General features: G+C 44.9%; 3 protein-coding genes and 1 long non-coding RNA gene across 4 annotated transcripts; 3 read left to right on the top strand and 1 right to left on the bottom strand.

Moving 5' to 3' along the window:
* The first annotated feature begins 2,979 nt into the window (after positions 1-2,979).
* Positions 2,980-9,069, top strand: LOC133150028 (SH3 domain-binding protein 4-A-like). The gene is made up of 5 exons (XM_061272305.1): positions 2,980-3,128; positions 3,620-3,796; positions 4,367-6,642; positions 8,016-8,204; positions 8,412-9,069. Exons 2-5 carry the CDS (start codon positions 3,667-3,669, stop codon positions 8,634-8,636), a joined length of 2,820 nt encoding a protein of 939 aa, XP_061128289.1. The 5' UTR covers positions 2,980-3,128; positions 3,620-3,666; the 3' UTR covers positions 8,637-9,069.
* Positions 9,070-10,793: 1,724 nt separating this feature from the next.
* On the top strand, positions 10,794-12,763 carry LOC133150047 (ADP-ribosylation factor-like protein 4C). The gene is made up of 2 exons (XM_061272335.1): positions 10,794-11,867; positions 12,652-12,763. The coding sequence occupies exon 1, from the start codon at positions 11,280-11,282 to the stop codon at positions 11,862-11,864; it is 585 nt and encodes a 194-aa protein (XP_061128319.1). The 5' UTR covers positions 10,794-11,279; the 3' UTR covers positions 11,865-11,867; positions 12,652-12,763.
* Positions 12,535-15,430, bottom strand: LOC133150056 (uncharacterized). Its single transcript, XR_009713725.1, has 3 exons — positions 15,215-15,430; positions 13,002-13,086; positions 12,535-12,813 (listed from the first exon to the last, which is right to left on the bottom strand). It is a non-coding gene; the product is annotated as an uncharacterized LOC133150056 (long non-coding RNA).
* Positions 14,517-19,425, top strand: bzw1a (basic leucine zipper and W2 domains 1a). The gene is made up of 12 exons (XM_061272332.1): positions 14,517-14,645; positions 15,279-15,351; positions 15,426-15,602; positions 15,684-15,778; positions 16,491-16,556; positions 16,711-16,846; positions 16,921-17,030; positions 17,104-17,274; positions 17,346-17,492; positions 17,585-17,723; positions 18,341-18,463; positions 18,779-19,425. The coding sequence occupies exons 2-12, from the start codon at positions 15,288-15,290 to the stop codon at positions 18,808-18,810; spliced, it is 1,260 nt and encodes a 419-aa protein (XP_061128316.1). The 5' UTR covers positions 14,517-14,645; positions 15,279-15,287; the 3' UTR covers positions 18,811-19,425.
* The last annotated feature ends 89 nt before the right edge of the window (positions 19,426-19,514 follow it).

Here is a 19,514-nt window from a genome sequence, read left to right as displayed (position 1 = left end):
TCGTTCGCCTCTTTGTTGACTTTTACAATATTGAACTAAGAGTGTGTTGCTCTCTGACAAGAAGTCTTCGTTCGGGAACTTTGATGCACATACCAGACACAGTTTTGGTTGTTGACTCCAAGGGGGGAGGAGTCACGGAATCTCCCATGACCACAACAACCTGGACACCAAATAAAATATCACAAATTCACATTTTGTTCCTCTATGCTATTTTGATAGATCAATATTTATTATTCCTTGCACGCCTTTTGTTAAACAGTAATCATTACTTTCCTCACATTTTAAAGGTTTAAAGTCTTGATGATGACAATATGTGAAAAATATGTGCAATATGACCAAAACTCACCAGCTCCAGAGAGTCTGACTGCAGCAAATTCTAGTGTTTAGAAACACACACGCATGCACATAGAAATGGGTGTGGTGGATCTGGACCTGTGGCTCCTCCCTCCATTGGTGAAGAGACATCAGCGTAGAGACCACACATATGATGGGCTTGGCTCCAACCAACCAACCACCCAACCACCCAACCAACCAACCAACCAACCAACCAACCAACCAACCAACCAACCAACCAACCAACCAACCAACCAACCACCCAACCAACCAACCAACCAACCAACCAACCAACCAACCAACCAACCAACCAACCAACCAACCAACCAACCAACCAACCAACCAACCAACCCTAAACCTGAATCTAATTCCAACCTGTTGAGATACATGGTAAACTGTAATACTCAATGTGACCAGCAGAGGTTTCCATGATTGTCAGCGATGTTTAAGTCAGCAAAAAAGAGAACGGAGAAAGACTTCCGGGTGGATAGCAGTGTGTAAAAAATAAAGTTGGAGCGCAAGCTTGTTGTTCAAAAACAAATGCTGGTTATTCTGAAAGAAGAACAACATACAACCCTGACGCTATCCTTAACCCAAAGCCAACACCACCGGTAAAGTTCCTCAGTAGTTAGATCAGATGCAATGTAGTGCGTGAAGGTGCCGTGTCTTCTTTTACTTAATGTCCATGTTGCTTTCTTAGCCTAGCCCTGCTTGTAAAAGATGTTTTTTAATCGCGGTTTGGATTTTGACCTACTTAAATTTTAAATGAACTACCGTATTTTCCGGACAATACCTCGCAGTATTTTTCATAGTTTGACAGGAGCGATTTATGTGTGAAATTATTAACACATGATATCATTTCACATGTCGTGTTCACATTAAACCGCAAGAGGGCGCTCTAGGCCTGTGGAATAATTGGAACTGCAATTAACGATGAGTCTGACGTAAACTACGTAGAAGAGGAAGCATCTGAGGATGAAGATATTTTTGGATTTAATGATTCGGAGTGACGCGGATGGTTCGATAGACTTGTTAGCATGTTATTTATGTTATAGTTATTTAAATAACTCTTAATATGTTACGTCAGGCACGTTTTTAGTTCCTTGTTTATGTAACGTTAGCATACCGTATTGTTTAGCCTGCTGTTGCCTATTCTACTTTTATTTTAAATTGCCTTTCAAGATGACATGTCCGTTCTTGGTTAGATTTTATCAAATACATTTCCCCCAAAATCCGATTTATACTCCGTGTGACATATGTCTTTTTTTCCTTTATTATGGATTATATGGCTGGTGCGATTTATACTCCGGAGCAATTTATAGTTCGTAAAATAAAGTATTAAAGGCTTTTCAAGTTGTTTCGAGTGATTGTCAAATATCCCATCTCAAAATATCAAGGGGCAGTGAGATTGTTGAGTCTTAATGAACTGTACTGCAAAGATTTTTGTCACCGTGGCAATGGAAGATCTGGTTGTCTCATGTGAGATATCCTCCTCCCTAATCCCATAATCTTTTAGGGCCACCACTCTCACCCCCCCTACCCCCAATCGGATTAGACGCTCCTGGATCAGCGTGTCTAACCTCCACGCACTCGCACCTGATGGCCCACATTTTAATTCTACTTTCCAGGTTGAACTAGTTGGACAGATGGAAACTGGAAGGTCTTCTAAGAGCAGCCTGCTCTTGATCTTCTTTGCCGTGTCACTTCTTTCAAATGCACATGTCTCATGCACCATAATTTGTCATGCTAATGAGAGACTCTGATGAATACAGTCGTGAATAACAGGCCCACCACAACAGAAGTGCAGCAAAACATGTAGACAGACATTTGTCTCACCATAAAATTACTGCACTTTACTGAACAGCGGTTAGTCATTTGTGTGTGTATATTATACTGCCACCTGGTGGCCAATACAAACACACAATGTATTAAAGTGAGTCCTGTGTCCGTGCAGCACCTCAAAGGGCACTTCTGACGTGGAAACCAAAAAGAGCGTCTCATGATGATGAGAATGGGCCACCAGTGAATTCGGTCCTTTCAAGCAGGTCCCACTTTGAAATCCTTCCGGTGAAATGAGATGAAAGCGCAACATGCGTTTGAATGGTGACTCAACAATGAAAAGAAAACATGTTGCTCATGAGCGCCTTCAGTCCGAGATGTCAGCAGAGGTAGCAAAAGTACTTTCACTTTGTACTTTATTTAGTAAACAAATACTTGTGTAAAAAAAACTGCTGATTTGATCACTGAGAAAAAAAAATGGCGACTCTGAAGTACAAAAAGTACGGTAAGGTCACATGGTGTGAAGCTTTTATTCAAAATAATATAACACAGTTTGAGAGGGGGTATTCAATTATTTTTAAATTAAAAAATAAAATGTTTCAGATGAAAGAATTACACTACAGATCACAGTGCTGCCCAATAATAATATATTGAGTCTATTTCTTTTTAGTTTGGCAGCAGTAGGCTTCCATAGTATGCAGGATCTGCTTCATTACTAAAAAAGCTTGGATGTTGAAAATTTACTCCCTTCAACCTATGCTATCAATCCATTCGGTTCAAGGTTCAATTTTGCTGAAACCCCGAGTGTGTTGGTAGCTCCACCCCTGTTCTGACGTCAACCCCCTCCCCCCCTACACACACACACACACACACACACACATCTTCCACGGCACGGACAGACGCAGCCTCCTTGTGCAGAACACTCCGGTGGACTTAAACTTCAGGACTGGGACAAGAGATTTAATTTGATCAAGTTTTTTACTAGAATCTGAAAAATGAAGAAACCAGAACCTAAGGTGAGCTGTGGCAATTATTCTGCATTCTTGCGGATTATTATTTTGCCACAGAGGAGCGGCTTAAGAAGCAGCAAGTGGTCAGTTTGCAGGATCACATGTATCTGAAAGATTATTTTCTCTCACGCTTATAATAATATAATTGTTTTTGCTTTCAATTTCATGAATATAAAATGCTCAAAGGTAGTGGTAATATATGTTATTGATTTCAAAAGTGTAATGATAGAGATGATTCTTGTCATTTCTGCATCTATCCATCAAAATAGTATATCGAATATCGTATTCACGTTGCCGCAAATTAGCGAGTGTGTCTTCACCCTGCCAATGAGGTCACCTGCTAATCTGAAAATCCTTCATCTGAGACACGCACAGACGTAGGCACCGTTCCATTTTGTCTTTCCGCTTGTCCACTCTGGTCATTTTTCACACACCACTTTTTGAGTTCCGTTGTATTTTTTTGTAAATGTTTGAAGAAATCAGTCCTTGCTTTCCAGATGAAAAGCATTTGAAAGAAGCTCGGGCCACCACGGCTGCCCATCCAATGGTCAGCATGACGAGCGGCGATCACCTCCTCCCTCGCTGCAAGTCTGAGGGGATGCTCGAGGACCTGGGACAGGGGTGTCCAGCCAGCCTCTCGCAAGTCAAAGGTCATGATGAAATGTTCTCTTTAGGTATGATTCATTTCATTTACCCTCTAATCACATCCTGCATGTCTGCTTTTTAAAAATGCTTCATCTGCACTAATGATCTCATCTAAAAATAGTAGATTATGCACTGAATTATTAAAGTCGTTTGATTATGAAATGAATAACAACTTCAGAAGAAATGTGTTTACATTTCATGGCACGCTTGCGTTTTCAATGCAAATGACAACTGGACGAAAGCAGGCCGAGTGGGAATGAAAATACCGTGTCTGTAATATTTCGGTCCATTTCTAAAGAGACATAGGTGTCAAACACAAAGACCGGGGGCCAGATACGGCCCGCCACATCATTTTATGTGGCCCGCAAAGACAAATTGTGCATCAACTTCATGTGTCAATACTAAAATTACAAATTGTCTTTTCTCAAATATCTACTCTACTTCATCTTTATAAAATATTTGATAAAAATGAGTTTGACACCCGTGAACTAAGACGTTCAGTTTCCAAAAAGCATTCACGGTCCAATCGTTTATTGATTTGTACTATGCGCTGAGTTCATATACTTGATTTAATTTTTGGTAATCTCTTTGGATTTCAGTGCCTTCTCCCAGTGCCTTAAGACTGGACACGTCTACCTCATATGGAGCCGCACAGGAAGTGGTGGCCATCAAGGATTATTTGCCCACCAGTTTAGTCAGCCTGAAATTCTCCAAAGGCGATCGACTTTTTGTTCTGGACACGTCGGGCGGCGAGTGGTGGTACGCACACAATAACAGGGAGATGGGCTACATCCCCGCTGCTTGTGTCAAACTGCTCAGGAATTGTTCGCTTAGTGATAGCGGAGTGATCGACAGTCTTGGAGAGGAAGAGGAGCTGCCGAAGGACTTTGAAGGCTTAGGAGAGTGGAGAGCTAACGACTATCCGTTTTGTGAAAACCCCATTGCGCATCCCTTAGACCAGAACCGCCAACGTGTGACAAACTCTGCTGATTTGATTCTTTTTGATACATTTGCAAATCCAAGCCACTCCAACAGTGACACCAAGAATATTAATTTTAGCCGCCTCGGTTGTCCCGACCGAGCGGAGCAACACCTCCACAGGGATAATCCTCTTTTAAGGAGTAAACGTTCCCAGAGTCTTTCCCAACTCTGGCTTCTACAAGCTCAATCAAATCCAAGCATTCCTTCCTCTTGTTTTTTCACGGGCCTGAAGGCGCCTTCGCCGGAACAGTTTCAGAGCCGCGAGGACTTCCGAACGGCTTGGCTTAACCACCGAAAACTGGCCAGGTCTTGCCATGACCTGGAATCCTTAGGCCAGAATCCGGGGTGGGGTCAGACCCAACCCGTCGAGACCAGCATTGTGTGTGGCTTGGATAGCGGAGGAGGTGTGGTTCAGCTGCCGGACACCAACATCACCCTGCACGTTCCTGAAGGGCACGTTTGCCACGGCGACCATCAGCAGATCTCCATGAGAGCCTTACTGGATCTTCCCTTGGAGCTCAACAACGACAGCTGCTCCACTGTCAGCCCGGTGGTGGAGATCAAGCTCAGCAACATGGAGACCAAGTCTTTTATCACTTTGGAGATTCAAGTGTCAGTCACTGTAAAACCAGAGAGCGACCACTCCGCCGAGATACTTTGTGTTCGGAGCGACAGCAAAGATGGACCTTACGCGCCCATTCCGACTTGTTACATTTATAAGGATATGGTCCAAGTGCGCCTGGACAGTCTTGAGTCGTGCATGTACGTGGCGGTTGTGGTTCGGTCACTGAACATCAGTCATGGCGTGAGCGTGTGGGACTACATGCAGAGAAAGGTCACGCTCGGGGTTTACGGACCCAAGCACATCCACCCTACTTTTAAGACCGTCGTGGCCGTGTTTGGCCATGACTGCGCCCCGAAGACCTTACTGCTGAGTCGGATGGGTCGCTTAGCTTGCTCCACCCCTGCAGTCAGCCTCCAGTTGTGGGGGAAGCAGCATTTTAGCCTGAGATCCCCACAGGATCTCCAGGTAGGGCTGTACCCTAACGTGGCCCACTATCAGGTAAAATCTTGCGATGGCGCCGGCCTTGTCCGGGGATTTCAACTGAAACTGGGCAAGGTGGGCCGACTGGTTTACGTGATGTCTTCGCGCGACCCCAATGTCGTCTCAGACTTTACTCTCAGGGTCCAAGTCAAGGACACGCTGGACTGCACCCTTACCCAGTTCTGCATCCAAACGCCGCAACCACCGCCAAAGTCCGAAGGGAGGACGACGGGCCAGAGGAGATTCTTAAAAAAAAACGAGGTGGGTAAGATTACCTTGTCGCCGCTGGCTGTCACCTCCAAATACCCCAAATTTCAGGAGCGCCTTATAACCAGCCTAAAATTCGGCAAGCTGATTAAAACGGTAATACGGCAGCACAAGAGCAACTACCTGCTGGAGTACAAGAAAGGTGATGTCATCGCCCTGCTCAGTGAGGAGAAGATCAAGCTCAGAGGGCAGCTGCGCACTAAAGAATGGTACATCGCATTCTATCAGGGCAAGACAGGGTTGGTCCACGCCAAGAACGTTTTGCTTTTGGGAAAAGTCAAGCCCATTCATTGGTGTGGGCCGGATTTAACGACCACGACGCTGCTGGAGCAGATCCTCAAACCGTGCAAATTTCTGACATACATTTATGCCACCGTGAGGACCCTTCTGATGGAGAACGTGTCAAACTGGGGAGCGTTTGCCGACGCGCTGGGCTACGGGAACTTGCCGCTGGATTACTTCTGTCGGACCGAGCTGGACAGCGAGCCAGAGAAGGTAGCGTGTGTTCTGGAGAAACTCAAAGAGGAGTGCACCAATGCGGAGAGCAAGGGGAGGAAGTCCTTTCAGAGGGAGCTCATGATGGTGAGTAAAAATTGTGGTGAGTGGCTCGATTGCGAAATGACTTCCTGAAATGCAGGTGACGGACAAAATTTTCAGAAAATTCTGAGAAAATTCTCAGAAGAATTCTCAGAAAGTTCTCAAAAGAATTCTGAGAAAATTCTGAGAAAATTCGGAGAAAATTCGGAGAAAATTCGGAGAAAATTCTGAGTAAATTCTGAGAAAATTCTGAGAAAATTCCTCAAAGCGGAACATTAGCATAACCGAAGAGTGTATTTGCAGCTAATCACTTTGGGTCTGCCGTTTCCTGTTCATTTTGGCACGCCATGCCTTTCAAAGCCGGGAATCGTCTTACATAACTATTGCTCAATCAAACATTTCATCCTTACTGAGTAAACAAGCCTTTCATTCTTTCTCGAGGCTCAAAGTGAAGCCGGATTGAAATTTTTCAGCGGCTTTGGGCTAGAACTCGCTTGCCGTACTGGGATGAAAAGCTGTGGGAAGTGATAACTGATACCGCAAGAAAACAAAGACAGTGGACGCACCCCCAACATCACGGGTTATCACTCAGGAAGACAACAATTTTGTCCACTTTTCCACTCGCTTACAGCTGCAAAACATGAAACCATCTTTCTTCTTCACAACTGTGAAATGTGAGCAGGAGGCCTGGCTGGAGGGGCATCCGACACTGGCTGGGCCGGTCTCTTCAAGCGCTGGATTGGGTTACACCTGACTAGAGTGTGTTCACTCAATCATCACATTTAAAAGGTGCAATTTAGCACCACCATCAGATGCTCAACCATTCAGAATCGGCCTTAGACTCAAGATGAAGTGTCAAGTTGGCAAATGAAGCTTCAAATGTGCTTCATGAAGTAGTTGTAATTCAACTCTCTGTTCAACATTGTGTTAAAAGAATACTGACTTGCCATTTCCAAAACTACTTTATTCACACCAACAGTGCCATCTAGAGGAGTAAATAAAATACAACTGGTTCATGAAGCAAATCTGAAGCCTCATTTCCCCATCACTAGTGTCAACGCCGCAACAGATTCAGGTTCCGCATCTTCTGGATTCCTGAGCTGTGTTTTGAAACAGTTTTGTGTTTCATGGGACATCTTGCACGTCAATCCTTTCCGGCTTAAATGACACAAAGCTGCTTCATCGCACGTAAGGCCATTGTGCCCAAGAAGCCTACTGTGTACCGTAGGTGTTTGGGGCGCTATTTTTAGATCCGAGCCTTCATGCGTCTTAAATGGGAACGCGTGTTAGAACCCCGCCCGCTTGGCTCGGCCAGGCGGTCCGAAGAAGTGCATGCCGGCCGGCCGGCCGGGGTTGTTACATGAATGTTGCATCCCAATTTGGGAATCATGAAATGACCTTCCTGCCACCACCGTCAGGCCTTGCTCAAGATGGACTGCCAGGGTCTTGTTGCCAGATTGGTTCTGGACTTTGTCCTGCTAACCACGGCGGTGGAGGTGGCATCCCGCTGGAGGGAACTTGCAGAAAAACTGGCCAGGGTGTCCAAACAGCAGATGGAGGCTTACGAGGCACCGCACCGGGATAAAAGCGGCGTGCTGGACAATGAGGTGAGAACATGCCGCTCATAATTGTCGTTTAGGGTTTGTAGATCAGACAAGCCAATTTAAAGGTTTTGCCAATTTAAATGACGCACCATTTAAGAAATGATTTAGAACGTGCATACGAGAACTGAAGCAAGCGGTTTCTGAAGATTGACCAAAGTTTTTCTTCCAAAATTTGGCCTTGCCACTCAACCTTGATCTCCATCCCATCAGTCCATGTGGAAACCAGCATATGACTTCCTGCTGACGTGGGCAGCGCACGTAGGAGACAGCTATCGGGATGTGATCCAGGAGCTTCACGTTGGTCTGGACAAGATGAGGAACCCCATCACCAAGAGGTGGAAGCACCTGACCGGCACCCTCATCCTCGTCAACTGCCTCGACATCCTCCGAAGTGCCGCCTTTTGTCCCACCGGGTACGGCGACTTTGCCGTCTGATCCGCCATAGTTGCCGGTCAAGCGTTTGCGCCTCGTGAGGAAAAGCGGTTTGTAAAATGAATGAATGAATGATTGAGCAGGCAGATTCTGAGTTCCAAACTTAAACTCGGCTTTTTATTGTGTACTGCATGGCATGCCAAATATTGGAATTTGCATGTCAATAATCTGCTGTTGCTTTTAAATCCAAACAACAAAAAATCAAACATTCTCTGCTGGATTTGTAACTGCATTTGTTTTTTGTTGCCGCCTCTTGGCCAGTGCTTTTTATTATTTGCGCCCCCTTGTGGAGATCAATCATATCCTAGAAACGATTAACGGGGGGGACTCAGCACAACCAAATCATTCGAGGATGATTTTGCGTGAAAGAAAGCCAGCAGACAAACACGCTGATGAACAAAGTTAAAATTAATGTGATAGGGTTTCCTTCTCTACCTTTTGTTTTTCTTTTATGCGATGAAAGATTTTTTTATTATTTTGTTCTCTGGCCATTCCACTGTTTTTGTTGCTGTATTTTTTTTTTGCTTATAATATATTTTAGGTCAACTCCAGTGTGTTTCTCAGTGTGTGTATGGGAGGGGGTTAATTTGTTTTCACTTAATGTACAAGTTAGGAGGGAGGGTGGCATTTGCATGTACTTGCAACTAGACTTGATGCAAGAAATAAATTTGTAAATATGCCCTCTTTGTCAAAAAAATATATATATAAAAAAAACTGGCGTTTTAAATTCCACCAAAGAATTTTGTTTGGCTAAATAGTAGAGATGCACCGATCCGACTTTTTCAGTTCCGATACCGATACCGATGCCGTGGCTTTGCGTATCGGTCGATACCCGATACCGATCCGATATTATGGTTGACTTGATTGATTGTATATTTATTGATCCCCAGGGGTGGGGAAATTCAGGCCCCAGCCGTATTCATACCACAGAGTGGGTATACAAAAGACACACAGATGGCATGAGCGCAACTCAATAGGCTCTCATAAGGCTGCCACACAACGGTGCCACAAAGAAAGGCAGAAAGTGCTCAAGATAAAAGCCATCAAAGCAAAACAAAGCTAAAAGACAAAGGAAAAAAAGTAACAGCGGCCAACCAGCACCCCTCAATACAAGAGAACACCCCAAAACACACAAAATAGCCTCCACGGGGTCCATAGACAGGTGTAGGGGCAGTCCAGTTCAAACTTAACAAGCTACATAACTCTACATGTGGAACAGAAAAGACCAAAGGCAATGGCATCAGGCAGACTACACAGTTCTTTGCTCTAAATTAGGGGTGTCCAAACTAACGGTCCAGTTTTTATTGGCCCGCAGCAAATTCTGAAAACATAATTGAATATGGCCCGCACAAGAAGCTTGAGCTCAGCTTCTCAGTTTCCACACTAGATGGAGCCCGCCACACAAAGTGTTTGACGTCCCATTAACACCCCCCCGGAAGAGAAGCGAACACGCAGCGTTTCACATCCGATTAGCCCCCCCCATTCGGGAGAGAAGCGAACGCGCAGCCTTTGACGTCCCATTAGCAACCCGAAGAGAAGCGAACGCGCAGGGTTTGACGTCCGCTTAGCAACCCGGGGAAGAGAAGCGAACGTTCGCTCCATGTTTGCGTTTGTTTAGAAAACTCTCGTGAAATGCGGCACACGTGCTGCTGACGTCTGACGTAGCCCGCGTCCCAATAGATTAAGGAAAGTATCGGCTCACAGATCGGCTGTATTTTCCGATACCCGATCCATCTATTTTGTTGATATCGGGGCCGATATCCGATCCAGATATCGGATCGGTGCATCTCTACTAAATAGTGAACCAGACATTGTGAATGCAGCTTGAAAGACCGCACAGCAATTTACGGGCACGTCCGACCTTGGTTTGATTGCGATCCGTGAGTGTGACGAAACTCTGCTGCCATTTAGTGGCAACAAGAATGTAACAAGACCACGCGTATTAAAATAAACGTTAATGTCATCGTCAATGTAAAAAAAAAAAAAAAAAAAAAAAAGAATAACCTCCGCAGACAAATGAAACGTTTGCCATAGTTGCTTAATGAAGTAATAATAATAATAATAATAACACTATTAATAATAATGATAGTAATAATAATAATGCGGTTTGGATAATGGTTAAATAATAATAATAAAGCTTTCCCGCAGTGCAAGCATGCAGCTGTGACCTTTATGTTTTGTACGCAGAGGAAATAGTACACGCGAAGTTTCAGAATAAAAGCATTCGACTTTTCATTGTCAAGCAGCCAGCATAATCGTGAACCTGTCTTTTCTTTCCTTTGTTTTTTCCTCCTCCCAAAACCGGATATTAGTTCTCAGCCATCCTGCTGCAAGCATTCTGATCGCTACATGGTTTGTTGTTTTTTTTGTCCACGCGTCACGCACTCGTGTGGCTTAGCAAACTCAGCACCGCGACGCGACGTTGCAGACGCACGAGGGGACATAATGTGACATTTCCACGAGTGCTCGAGGAGCGAAGCCACGCCGCGGATATGCAGGGATGCGGAGGTTAAAGAGGTTGAGGAGATTAAGATTGAGGCTGCCGGAGTGCGCGCTGCGCCACCCTCCCGAGCCGCTGCTCAGGCGGCCCGGGGTCCCTTTCGATTAAGCATCCTCCCATCCCCGACTTGATGCCGCGCCTGCAGGATGGGGACTAGTTTCTCCAACCTGGCAGCCTTCCAGTCCCTGCACATCGTCATGCTCGGCTTGGACTCCGCGGGCAAAACCACCGTGCTCTACCGGCTCCGATTCAACGAGTTCGTCAACACGGTGCCTACCATCGGCTTCAACACGGAGAGGATCCGGCTGGGCGGCGCGGGGACATCCAGGGGCATCAGCTGCCACTTCTGGGATGTCGGCGGCCAAGAGAAGCTGCGGCCCCTGTGGAAGCCCTACAGCCGCTGCACGGACGGCATCGTCTACGTGGTGGACTCGGTGGACGCCGAGCGGCTGGAGGAAGCCCGGACCGAGCTGCACAAGATCACCCGCTTTTCCGAGAACCACGGGACCCCGCTGCTGGTCATCGCCAACAAACAGGACCTGCCGCGGGCCCTGGACGTGGCCGACATCGAGCGGCAGCTGGCCCTGTCCGAACTGAGCCCGTCCACGCCGTACCACGTCCAGCCCGCCTGCGCCATTATCGGCGAGGGTCTCCACGAGGGCATGGACAAGTTGCACGAGATGATCGTCAAGAGGAGGAAAGCGCTCAAGCAGAAGAAGAAGAGGCAATGATAGGTCTGCATCTTACGTGACAGCATGCGGGGGACACCTTACAAGTCCCCACCCCACCCCCTCCCCGAGTATGATCATTTAGAATATTTAGAGACGCCAAAATAAACCTACGCTTAAATGCAAGTACTTATTTCCAGCGGGGATATTCGGTACTTAACACATTTAGTGGACCACCTGTCATGATTCAATTAAACATAACAATCCGACAACCCCCACCCCCATCATTTGACAAGAAATAATAATGACTAGCTACGTTGCTTTTTGTAAAACAGGAAATGAACGTGTAGCATATTTTTGCATTTATTTATTTATTTCACATTTTTGTTCCATCGTGCCAAAACAAGCTCCATGCAAACTTGCAATATTTCTAGGGGGGTGACCACCACTCTTTCAATTGCTGTGATTTCTTCCGATTCACAAGGGGGAGAGATTTCTTTCTAATTCAGATTTCATAGCCATTTTTGGGGGGAGGAGTCACAAATCAATTAAGCATAGATAAGACATCATGTTAATCCTTGAACGTGGTGTTATAGCACCACACGGCATATTGAAATAAAATAAAATAAAATACGGTATTATGCATAAGATTTTTGAGCAATAAAGTCAGGTATGATCTTTTTTTTCTGTAGCCCCATATAAAACAGCTGCAGATAAAAAAAAAAAAACGGTATTGAGTCCACGATAAAGATTTTTATTTTCAACCGATATTTAATTGTAGCACTATCAAGAGCAGATGGGGCGGTGGTCTATTACATTTTATAAGCGTTGCAAATCTATTTATTTTCAGGGAGCACATTTCACAATCTCCCATGCAAATGACACGCATACGCATGCGTGATCGTAAATCGTCGAGATGAACGGTGACGACAAGCTTCTGGCCCCGTGGGATCAGTCAGCACCTCAGTCCCACAAGATTATTATGGGGACCCACAAAAGACCATCCCTGCACCTGCAGTCCAAGAAGACAAAATGATGTCAAGGTCATGAAGCCTTAATAGGAAGAAAAACAAATCATTAATGAATGCAAGGAGGCCTAAACTGCTTTGATTGCTGGTGGTGGCGGAACGACTGTTACGGTAGCATCCAGCGAGAGCTGGATTTAAAGTCTCATACTTTCATAGAGTGAGACCTTTGTACCTTTGCTAGAGGAACAGTGATTGACTCCCAGCAGCTCCTCTCTTCCAAATGTAACCACCTGGTAGCAGAAGATGCCGCATGCAAGCTAAAGATGCAGATAATTGTACTTATTTATTTGGGACACGTAGATTTTGAAAGAACAGTGTAACTTGGGGATGAACTCGCACTTGAATGTTACAAGGTGATGAAGCCAAACAGTCAATAAAAATGCAGTCTGATGATTTTCACGTTGTAGCAAAGTCGATCTGCAGTATGTTACACTTTGGAAACGGTTGTCAGTGAAACCAAATGTGTCGGCAGATGGCAAAACCCATTAAACAAGTATTTTGGAGATAAAAATGGTCTGTGACTGATTTGTTATTTGATGCTAAAAAAAAAAACTCAATCTAACACCCACCCACTTAGAATTGTTGGAGTTTTTTTCACACACTCTTCTTACCTTTGCCGCTACAAAAACACTCTTAATTGTTTCGCACAATCTGGATGTTTAGTGTGAAATGGTGTTTTCTTTTGATCTTCAGTTGCTGAAAATTTGTATAAATGACCTGAGAGGCTTGGGGAACACATAGTAAAGAAAAAAAAAATACTTTGTTGCATTTTAACTCGAGTTCAATATCAAACCTTTTATTCCTCTACAAAACCTTTAATGACTTATTCTATGTATAAAACGGGACATGTTGAGCATCCTTCAGAACATAATAAATAATAATAATAATGATAATAATAATGATAATAATAATAATAATAATAATAATAAGTAGTATAAAAAATGGATGGATCGATCATATTCTTTCTATTTTTTTCCTCCGAAGCGGAAGTGACAGTGAAAGGCGCATGCGCAGCAGGCGGAGCCTGCGGAAGTCCTGACGGGAAGTAGTGATGTGCATTCCAGTTCTTTTAGGTAAACCGAATCTTTAGACTCAGTTCACTCAAAAGAGTCGTTCAAACGAATCATTCAATGAATCCCCCTCCCCCCCACACACACAATGATACGGCTTTTTTTTTTTTTTTTTTTTTAAATAACATCCAGTGGAAATAACCCATACACATCAAACAATAAACACTCAGTGAGTGATTCACTCAGTGAGTGATTCGTTCACTCACAGATTCGTTCGTTGGTGAACGGGAAATGCAATTCACGACTCGTTCGTGAACGGAGAGTTACGTCATTTTCTTCTTCGTTTTGTTTTACGGCGAGGTGGCACCAGCTTCAATGGGCATTACCGACACCTAATGGTTGAAATTATATGGCGGCTGTAGCTCATGCAATAGAGTGGGTCGTTTAGTAACTGAAGGGTTGGCAGTTCGATCCCAGCTCTGTCACAGTCACATGTCGTTGTGTCCTTGGGCAAGACACTTCACACACCTTGCCTCCAGTTCGCCATTGTAAATGAGAAAGTGTTCTCAATTGGCCTACCTGGTAAAACGTTAAATAAAAAATAAATAAACAAATAAAAAGAACGAATCACTTTAGAAAGTGATTCGTTCACTCTCGTTCATTGAAATGATGTGTTCTTTTTGAACGAATCGTCCACTCACTTGCCAACACTAACGAGAAGGTCTTTTTGTTTGGGGCTCTCTCACATTCGCGACGCTCCGTTCGAGTCTCTGGTTCATAACCGTTTTTTATCTGCATTCATTTCGGTGAGTATTCGCGTGTGTGTTGACTTTGTTTGCTGTCACGCGTCATCACGTAGTTAAAGACGACAAGGCATGTGATCCGATGGCGTCAAAATAAATCGTAGTCTCACATTCGTCTTGCCGTCATGGGCGACGTTCGAAGGCTGGGTACGCTAAATTAGCCCAATTTAGGGATTTTTCTCACTTGCCTGGTACGTCTTACAGAATGCTAGGTGACACTTGACCTACATTTTCCTAGTGAAAACGCACGTTAAAGAAAATTGTCGCTTCACGAAATCGGTCCGCTGTCAGTTTTGTTGCTGAGATTACCGAGCTGGTTCGAGGCCCCAGCTAACCTGTGCTAGCTCAGCGCATGGTAAGGCCCTCGGGGAGCTAAAGCTAACAGCTAAAACCATATACAGTCCGCTAAAGACAGGTATAATTCAGTTGAACCGTGTATGATAGAAACTTTCGCTTCCTTTTGCTATATTCGTGACATTGCTTCATTGTAACACCGTGCAATTTCCTGCTTTTTAACAGTTGTTAACATTTAATATTGTGTTTTTTCACGTTGCAAGTAGTCGGGTACGCACCTGGAAACAAATTTGGTTCCCCTCACGTTCCAGCCTTCTTAAACCCAGTCTCATCTTTTTCAAGGTGTCTTTTATGAATAATCAAAAGCAGCAAAAGCCAACGCTAACAGGCCAGCGTTTCAAAACGAGGAAAAGAGGTTGGTCAAACTTTGGTTTATGCTTCGTTTGGGTGTGCCCCGCTTCCTAACATGTGCTCTCTTTCCCTCTTCAGATGAAAAGGAGAGGTTTGATCCTACTCAGTTTCAAGAAAGTATCGTACAAGGCTTGAATCAAACTGGCAGTGACTTGGAGGCGGTTGCGAAGTTCCTTGATGCCTCCGGCGCCAAGCTTGACTACCGCCGCTATGCCGAGACACTCTTTGACATCCTGGTGGCCGGTGGAATGCTGGGTACGTCGTGTGGACGCGCTCACAACGATCCTCGCGTCGAGCTGATGTTTGTTTCTGAATCATCTTTGCGTTCTCCTGCAGCCCCAGGAGGGACTCTGTCTGACGACATGACCCGCACAGAGTTTTGCCTCTTTACGGCACAAGAAGACCTGGAGACGATGCAAGCATATGCTCAGGTAGGCATTACCTTGAGAAGCTGGGAAATGTTCATTTAGTCTCATTAAACATCCCGGTCTATTTAAGATGAAATAATTGCAATTCAGAAGTTAAAGTGGGGATTTCTACAAATATTCCAAAATTAGATTCAAAAGGTTTGAATCATTGTAACTGGACTTGTTTGTCAAAGATGGTCCACCTTTCATCCAAAAGGCTGTTTCATTATAAAATGTACTGTGGAATGTCCCATTTAACCTCTGACGGGCACTTCTCTTTTGGAGGTGATCACAATAGGGTTGTTTTTGTTGCCAGTCACAGCTCGTGAACAATTATCCGCCATGCTAACTGCCTGTCTAGTGAAGAGAAAAAGAATATCATAAAGGTATTGTGGTATTCAAAACATAAATACAGCCGCCCATATGAGGACCTTCCAGTACCTTAAGTGCTCGTCATTAAATCTTACTTTCATCTAAAATTTGCGTGCACTTTTTGCTTGCAACACTAAACCAAAAAAAATTGACCAATCAACGGTTCGTAACTAGATAATTAATTTAGGGTTATACTGGAACATATTTTCTGACTAAATTTAGGTTGCTGGGTTTGGCACTACATTTTTAGAATGGGTTACTACCGTAAATTGTTAGAAAAAGATTCCAGTTTGTAAAATTCTTGCATATTCTCATCCTTATGACCTTCTGCGGATGAGCGCTTACTCCAAATGTTCCCCCTCAGGTTTTTAACAAGCTGATCAGGCGCTACAAATACCTGGAAAAGGGATTTGAGGAGGAAATCAAGAAGGTGAGCAACTTTTTTTTTTTAATTTTGAAAAGCTAAGTTGGTGTTGACTGAGAAAGGCGCACGCCGTGAGAGATGTTGCGATGTTCAACGTTGCCTGCAAATCGCATTTCTCTGCAATCGTACAATTGTGTAACCATTGTTTTCTTGTGCCCAGTTGCTGCTGTTCCTGAAAGGGTTCACTGAGTCCGAGCGCAACAAGCTGGCCATGTTGACCGGCATTCTGTTGGCCAACGGCAACATATCGGCCTCCATCCTCAGCAGCCTCTTTAACGAAAACCTCGTCAAAGAGGGTAAGGGGCCGCCGTGGTGCGCTGACCGCCGGCGGGCAGGACTGTCGTCGTAAGCGGTGCGCTCTTGTGTGCAGGAGTGTCCGCAGCTTTTGCTGTCAAGTTGTTCAAGTCTTGGATCAATGAGAAGGACATCAACTCTGTCGCTGGCAGTCTCCGCAAAGTGGGCATGGACAACAGACTGATGGTAAACGTTTTAGCCGAAAGCCAAAAGATTCCGCGCTCGTGTTTTCTGACGCCGCTGCCTTTTCCCCCGGAAGGAACTTTTCCCCGCCAACAAGCGGAGCTGCGAGCATTTTTCCAAGTACTTCACCGACGCCGGGCTGAAGGAGCTGTCCGACTTTGCCCGGAACCAGCAATCCATCGGCGCCCGCAAAGAGCTGCAGAAGGAGCTCCAGGAGCAGATGTCCCGCGGAGACCCACTCAAAGAGGCGAGGCGAGCCGACTCCCTGTTGGTTGCCCGCGCTTGGCGCTAACACGGACGTCTCTTGCCCCACCGCAGATCATTGCCTTCACCAGGGAGGAGATGAAAAAGGCCAACCTCTCTGAGCAAGCCATGATCAGCATCATTTGGACTTGTGTGATGAGCTCTGTGGAGTGGAATAAAAAGGAAGAGCTGGTGACCGAACAAGCCATCAAACTTTTGAAGGTTTGTTTCCTGCACCCGCTTGTCTTGTCTTTTTTTTGGGGGGGGGGGGTTTGCGCTTGTTCAGCATCAACATGACCCTCTCTTCTCCGCAGCAATACAGCCCTCTGCTGAAGTCCTTCACCTCCCAGGGTCTCTCTGAGCTCAGCCTGCTGCTGAAGATCCAGGAGTACTGTTACGATAACATCCACTTCATGAAGGCCTTCCAGAAGATCGTGGTGCTCCTCTACAAAGGTCTGCGCGCGGGATTTGCTGCGATTTGAAATAGCGTGTAAATATGGCACTCGTCACAGCGTGCCAATGTATCAGTCTGAGGCTTCCTGAAGCTTTTCATAGCTGATGAGAAAAGTTTGTGTTGCAATGCAAAAATGATAAGCTGACTCGGCGTACATTAATGCATGCAAAGCTCCGTGGCTGATGGGCTTCCTCCTGCGGCAAAGCATTACAGTAATCGATTTTTGACAAAACACGCCTCAAATGTATCTAACCTACTTTTGCTCGTTGTCTTAAAAAAACAAAACAAACACCCACACTGGTTATCATCACGCACAATGGTGTTAGTCTGCTGCGGCGTTGTGAAATTTTCGCGCTATTTATAGCAGTTATTGATTGATAATTTGATCACGTGCGGCGCTTGTGATGAAATACTAGATGTATTTGTGGCGTAAAAGTGAAGCGTGGAGAGTCTGCCGGCGTAATGTGCTAGTGCAGCCGATGAATGGGGCCGTCAACAGCCTCGCATATCCACACACTTCTTTACTCTTGCATTTTTTTCTGTCAAGGTCTCTTGTTGCCAGCATCAGCAAATGTGATTTTTTTTTTTTCCCCCCCGCCTTTTCCCTCTTCCTCAGCGGATGTCCTGAGCGAAGAGGCCATCCTTAAGTGGTACTCCGAAGCCCACCTCGCCAAGGGGAAAAGCGTCTTCCTCGAGCAGATGAAGAAGTTTGTGGAGTGGTTGAAGAATGCAGAAGAAGGTGAGAAAACAAAGCGCCACTCGTGAAAAGTCATTCACGTAGCCGATGGTGCAAAATGTACGTTTTCGTTCACATTTAATTCCTCCAAAATGCTTGGAATAGAATCATTTGTCCGGAAACAATCCACGCAGCGTAATCGTAACTTCCTCCAATCGCTGCATCAGTTGTGAATGTGGGAATCGTATCGAACCTTGACGTTTTCAAATATCAGCATTGACCTAAAAAAAAAAAAAAAAAAATCCATCTTGGGCGGGCCAAAGGTTGGACATTGTTCAACAAGTTACCCAAAGTTTGACTTTTGTTTTCTTCCTGCAGAGTCTGAATCGGATGAAGAGGAAGCAGACTGAAATTTTCAGCTGCCAGATGAGTTTCCCCCCTCGCCCCGTTTGCGTACCCGCACCTTTATTTTTTTATTTTCAAACGAGTAGAAATGGGATTGGTAGAATGTCAATACCCTTCTGACTTTTCTACCTCCTGGTATAGTTCCCTCACAAGTCGCACATGTTATTTTCAAACCTTTTTTTTCCCCCAAGGGCTCAGTCCTCCTTTGTAACTGTTGGTGGGTTGTCCGCCTCAGTTGTCGCTCTTGTAGTGCCCTCTAATTTGGACAGCAAACATTCCGTGTCATCTTGTGGCCTCTGCTCGCTCCGGCCTTTACTCGGAGTTCACATCACTTTACCACAAGACTGTGAGGCCAACTGACAAATTTTTGCCAAAGTTCTTGTTTTCTTGTCTTTATATTTCTTTTCTGCCCCTTCCAGTTTAGACTTGACATTTTGGCTCATACTCACTCAAACTCACTTTTTTTTTTAACCTGTCCCGTGTGTTGTGGCCACACTGGTTAGTCCATTGAAAGACACGCCCTATATATTGCCTCGCCAGCAATCAGATTATTGGTTTCTACTTTCGTTAATCTGATGTAAACCAATTGACTTTTTTATGAAATAAAGCTTATGAAATGACGCCGTGTGTTTTGAGTCGACCAAAGAAACATTCTGATGGAGATGAGCAACATACGCAATGTGAGGAAATTCAAAGTTTTCTCCCAACT

The sequence above is a fragment of the Syngnathus typhle genome, linkage group LG2 (genome assembly GCF_033458585.1).
Source record: "Syngnathus typhle isolate RoL2023-S1 ecotype Sweden linkage group LG2, RoL_Styp_1.0, whole genome shotgun sequence".
Classification (NCBI taxonomy): Eukaryota; Metazoa; Chordata; class Actinopteri; order Syngnathiformes; family Syngnathidae; genus Syngnathus; species Syngnathus typhle.
Note: the sequence above shows the minus strand (reverse complement) of the source record. Positions and strands in the feature narration are given on the sequence as shown.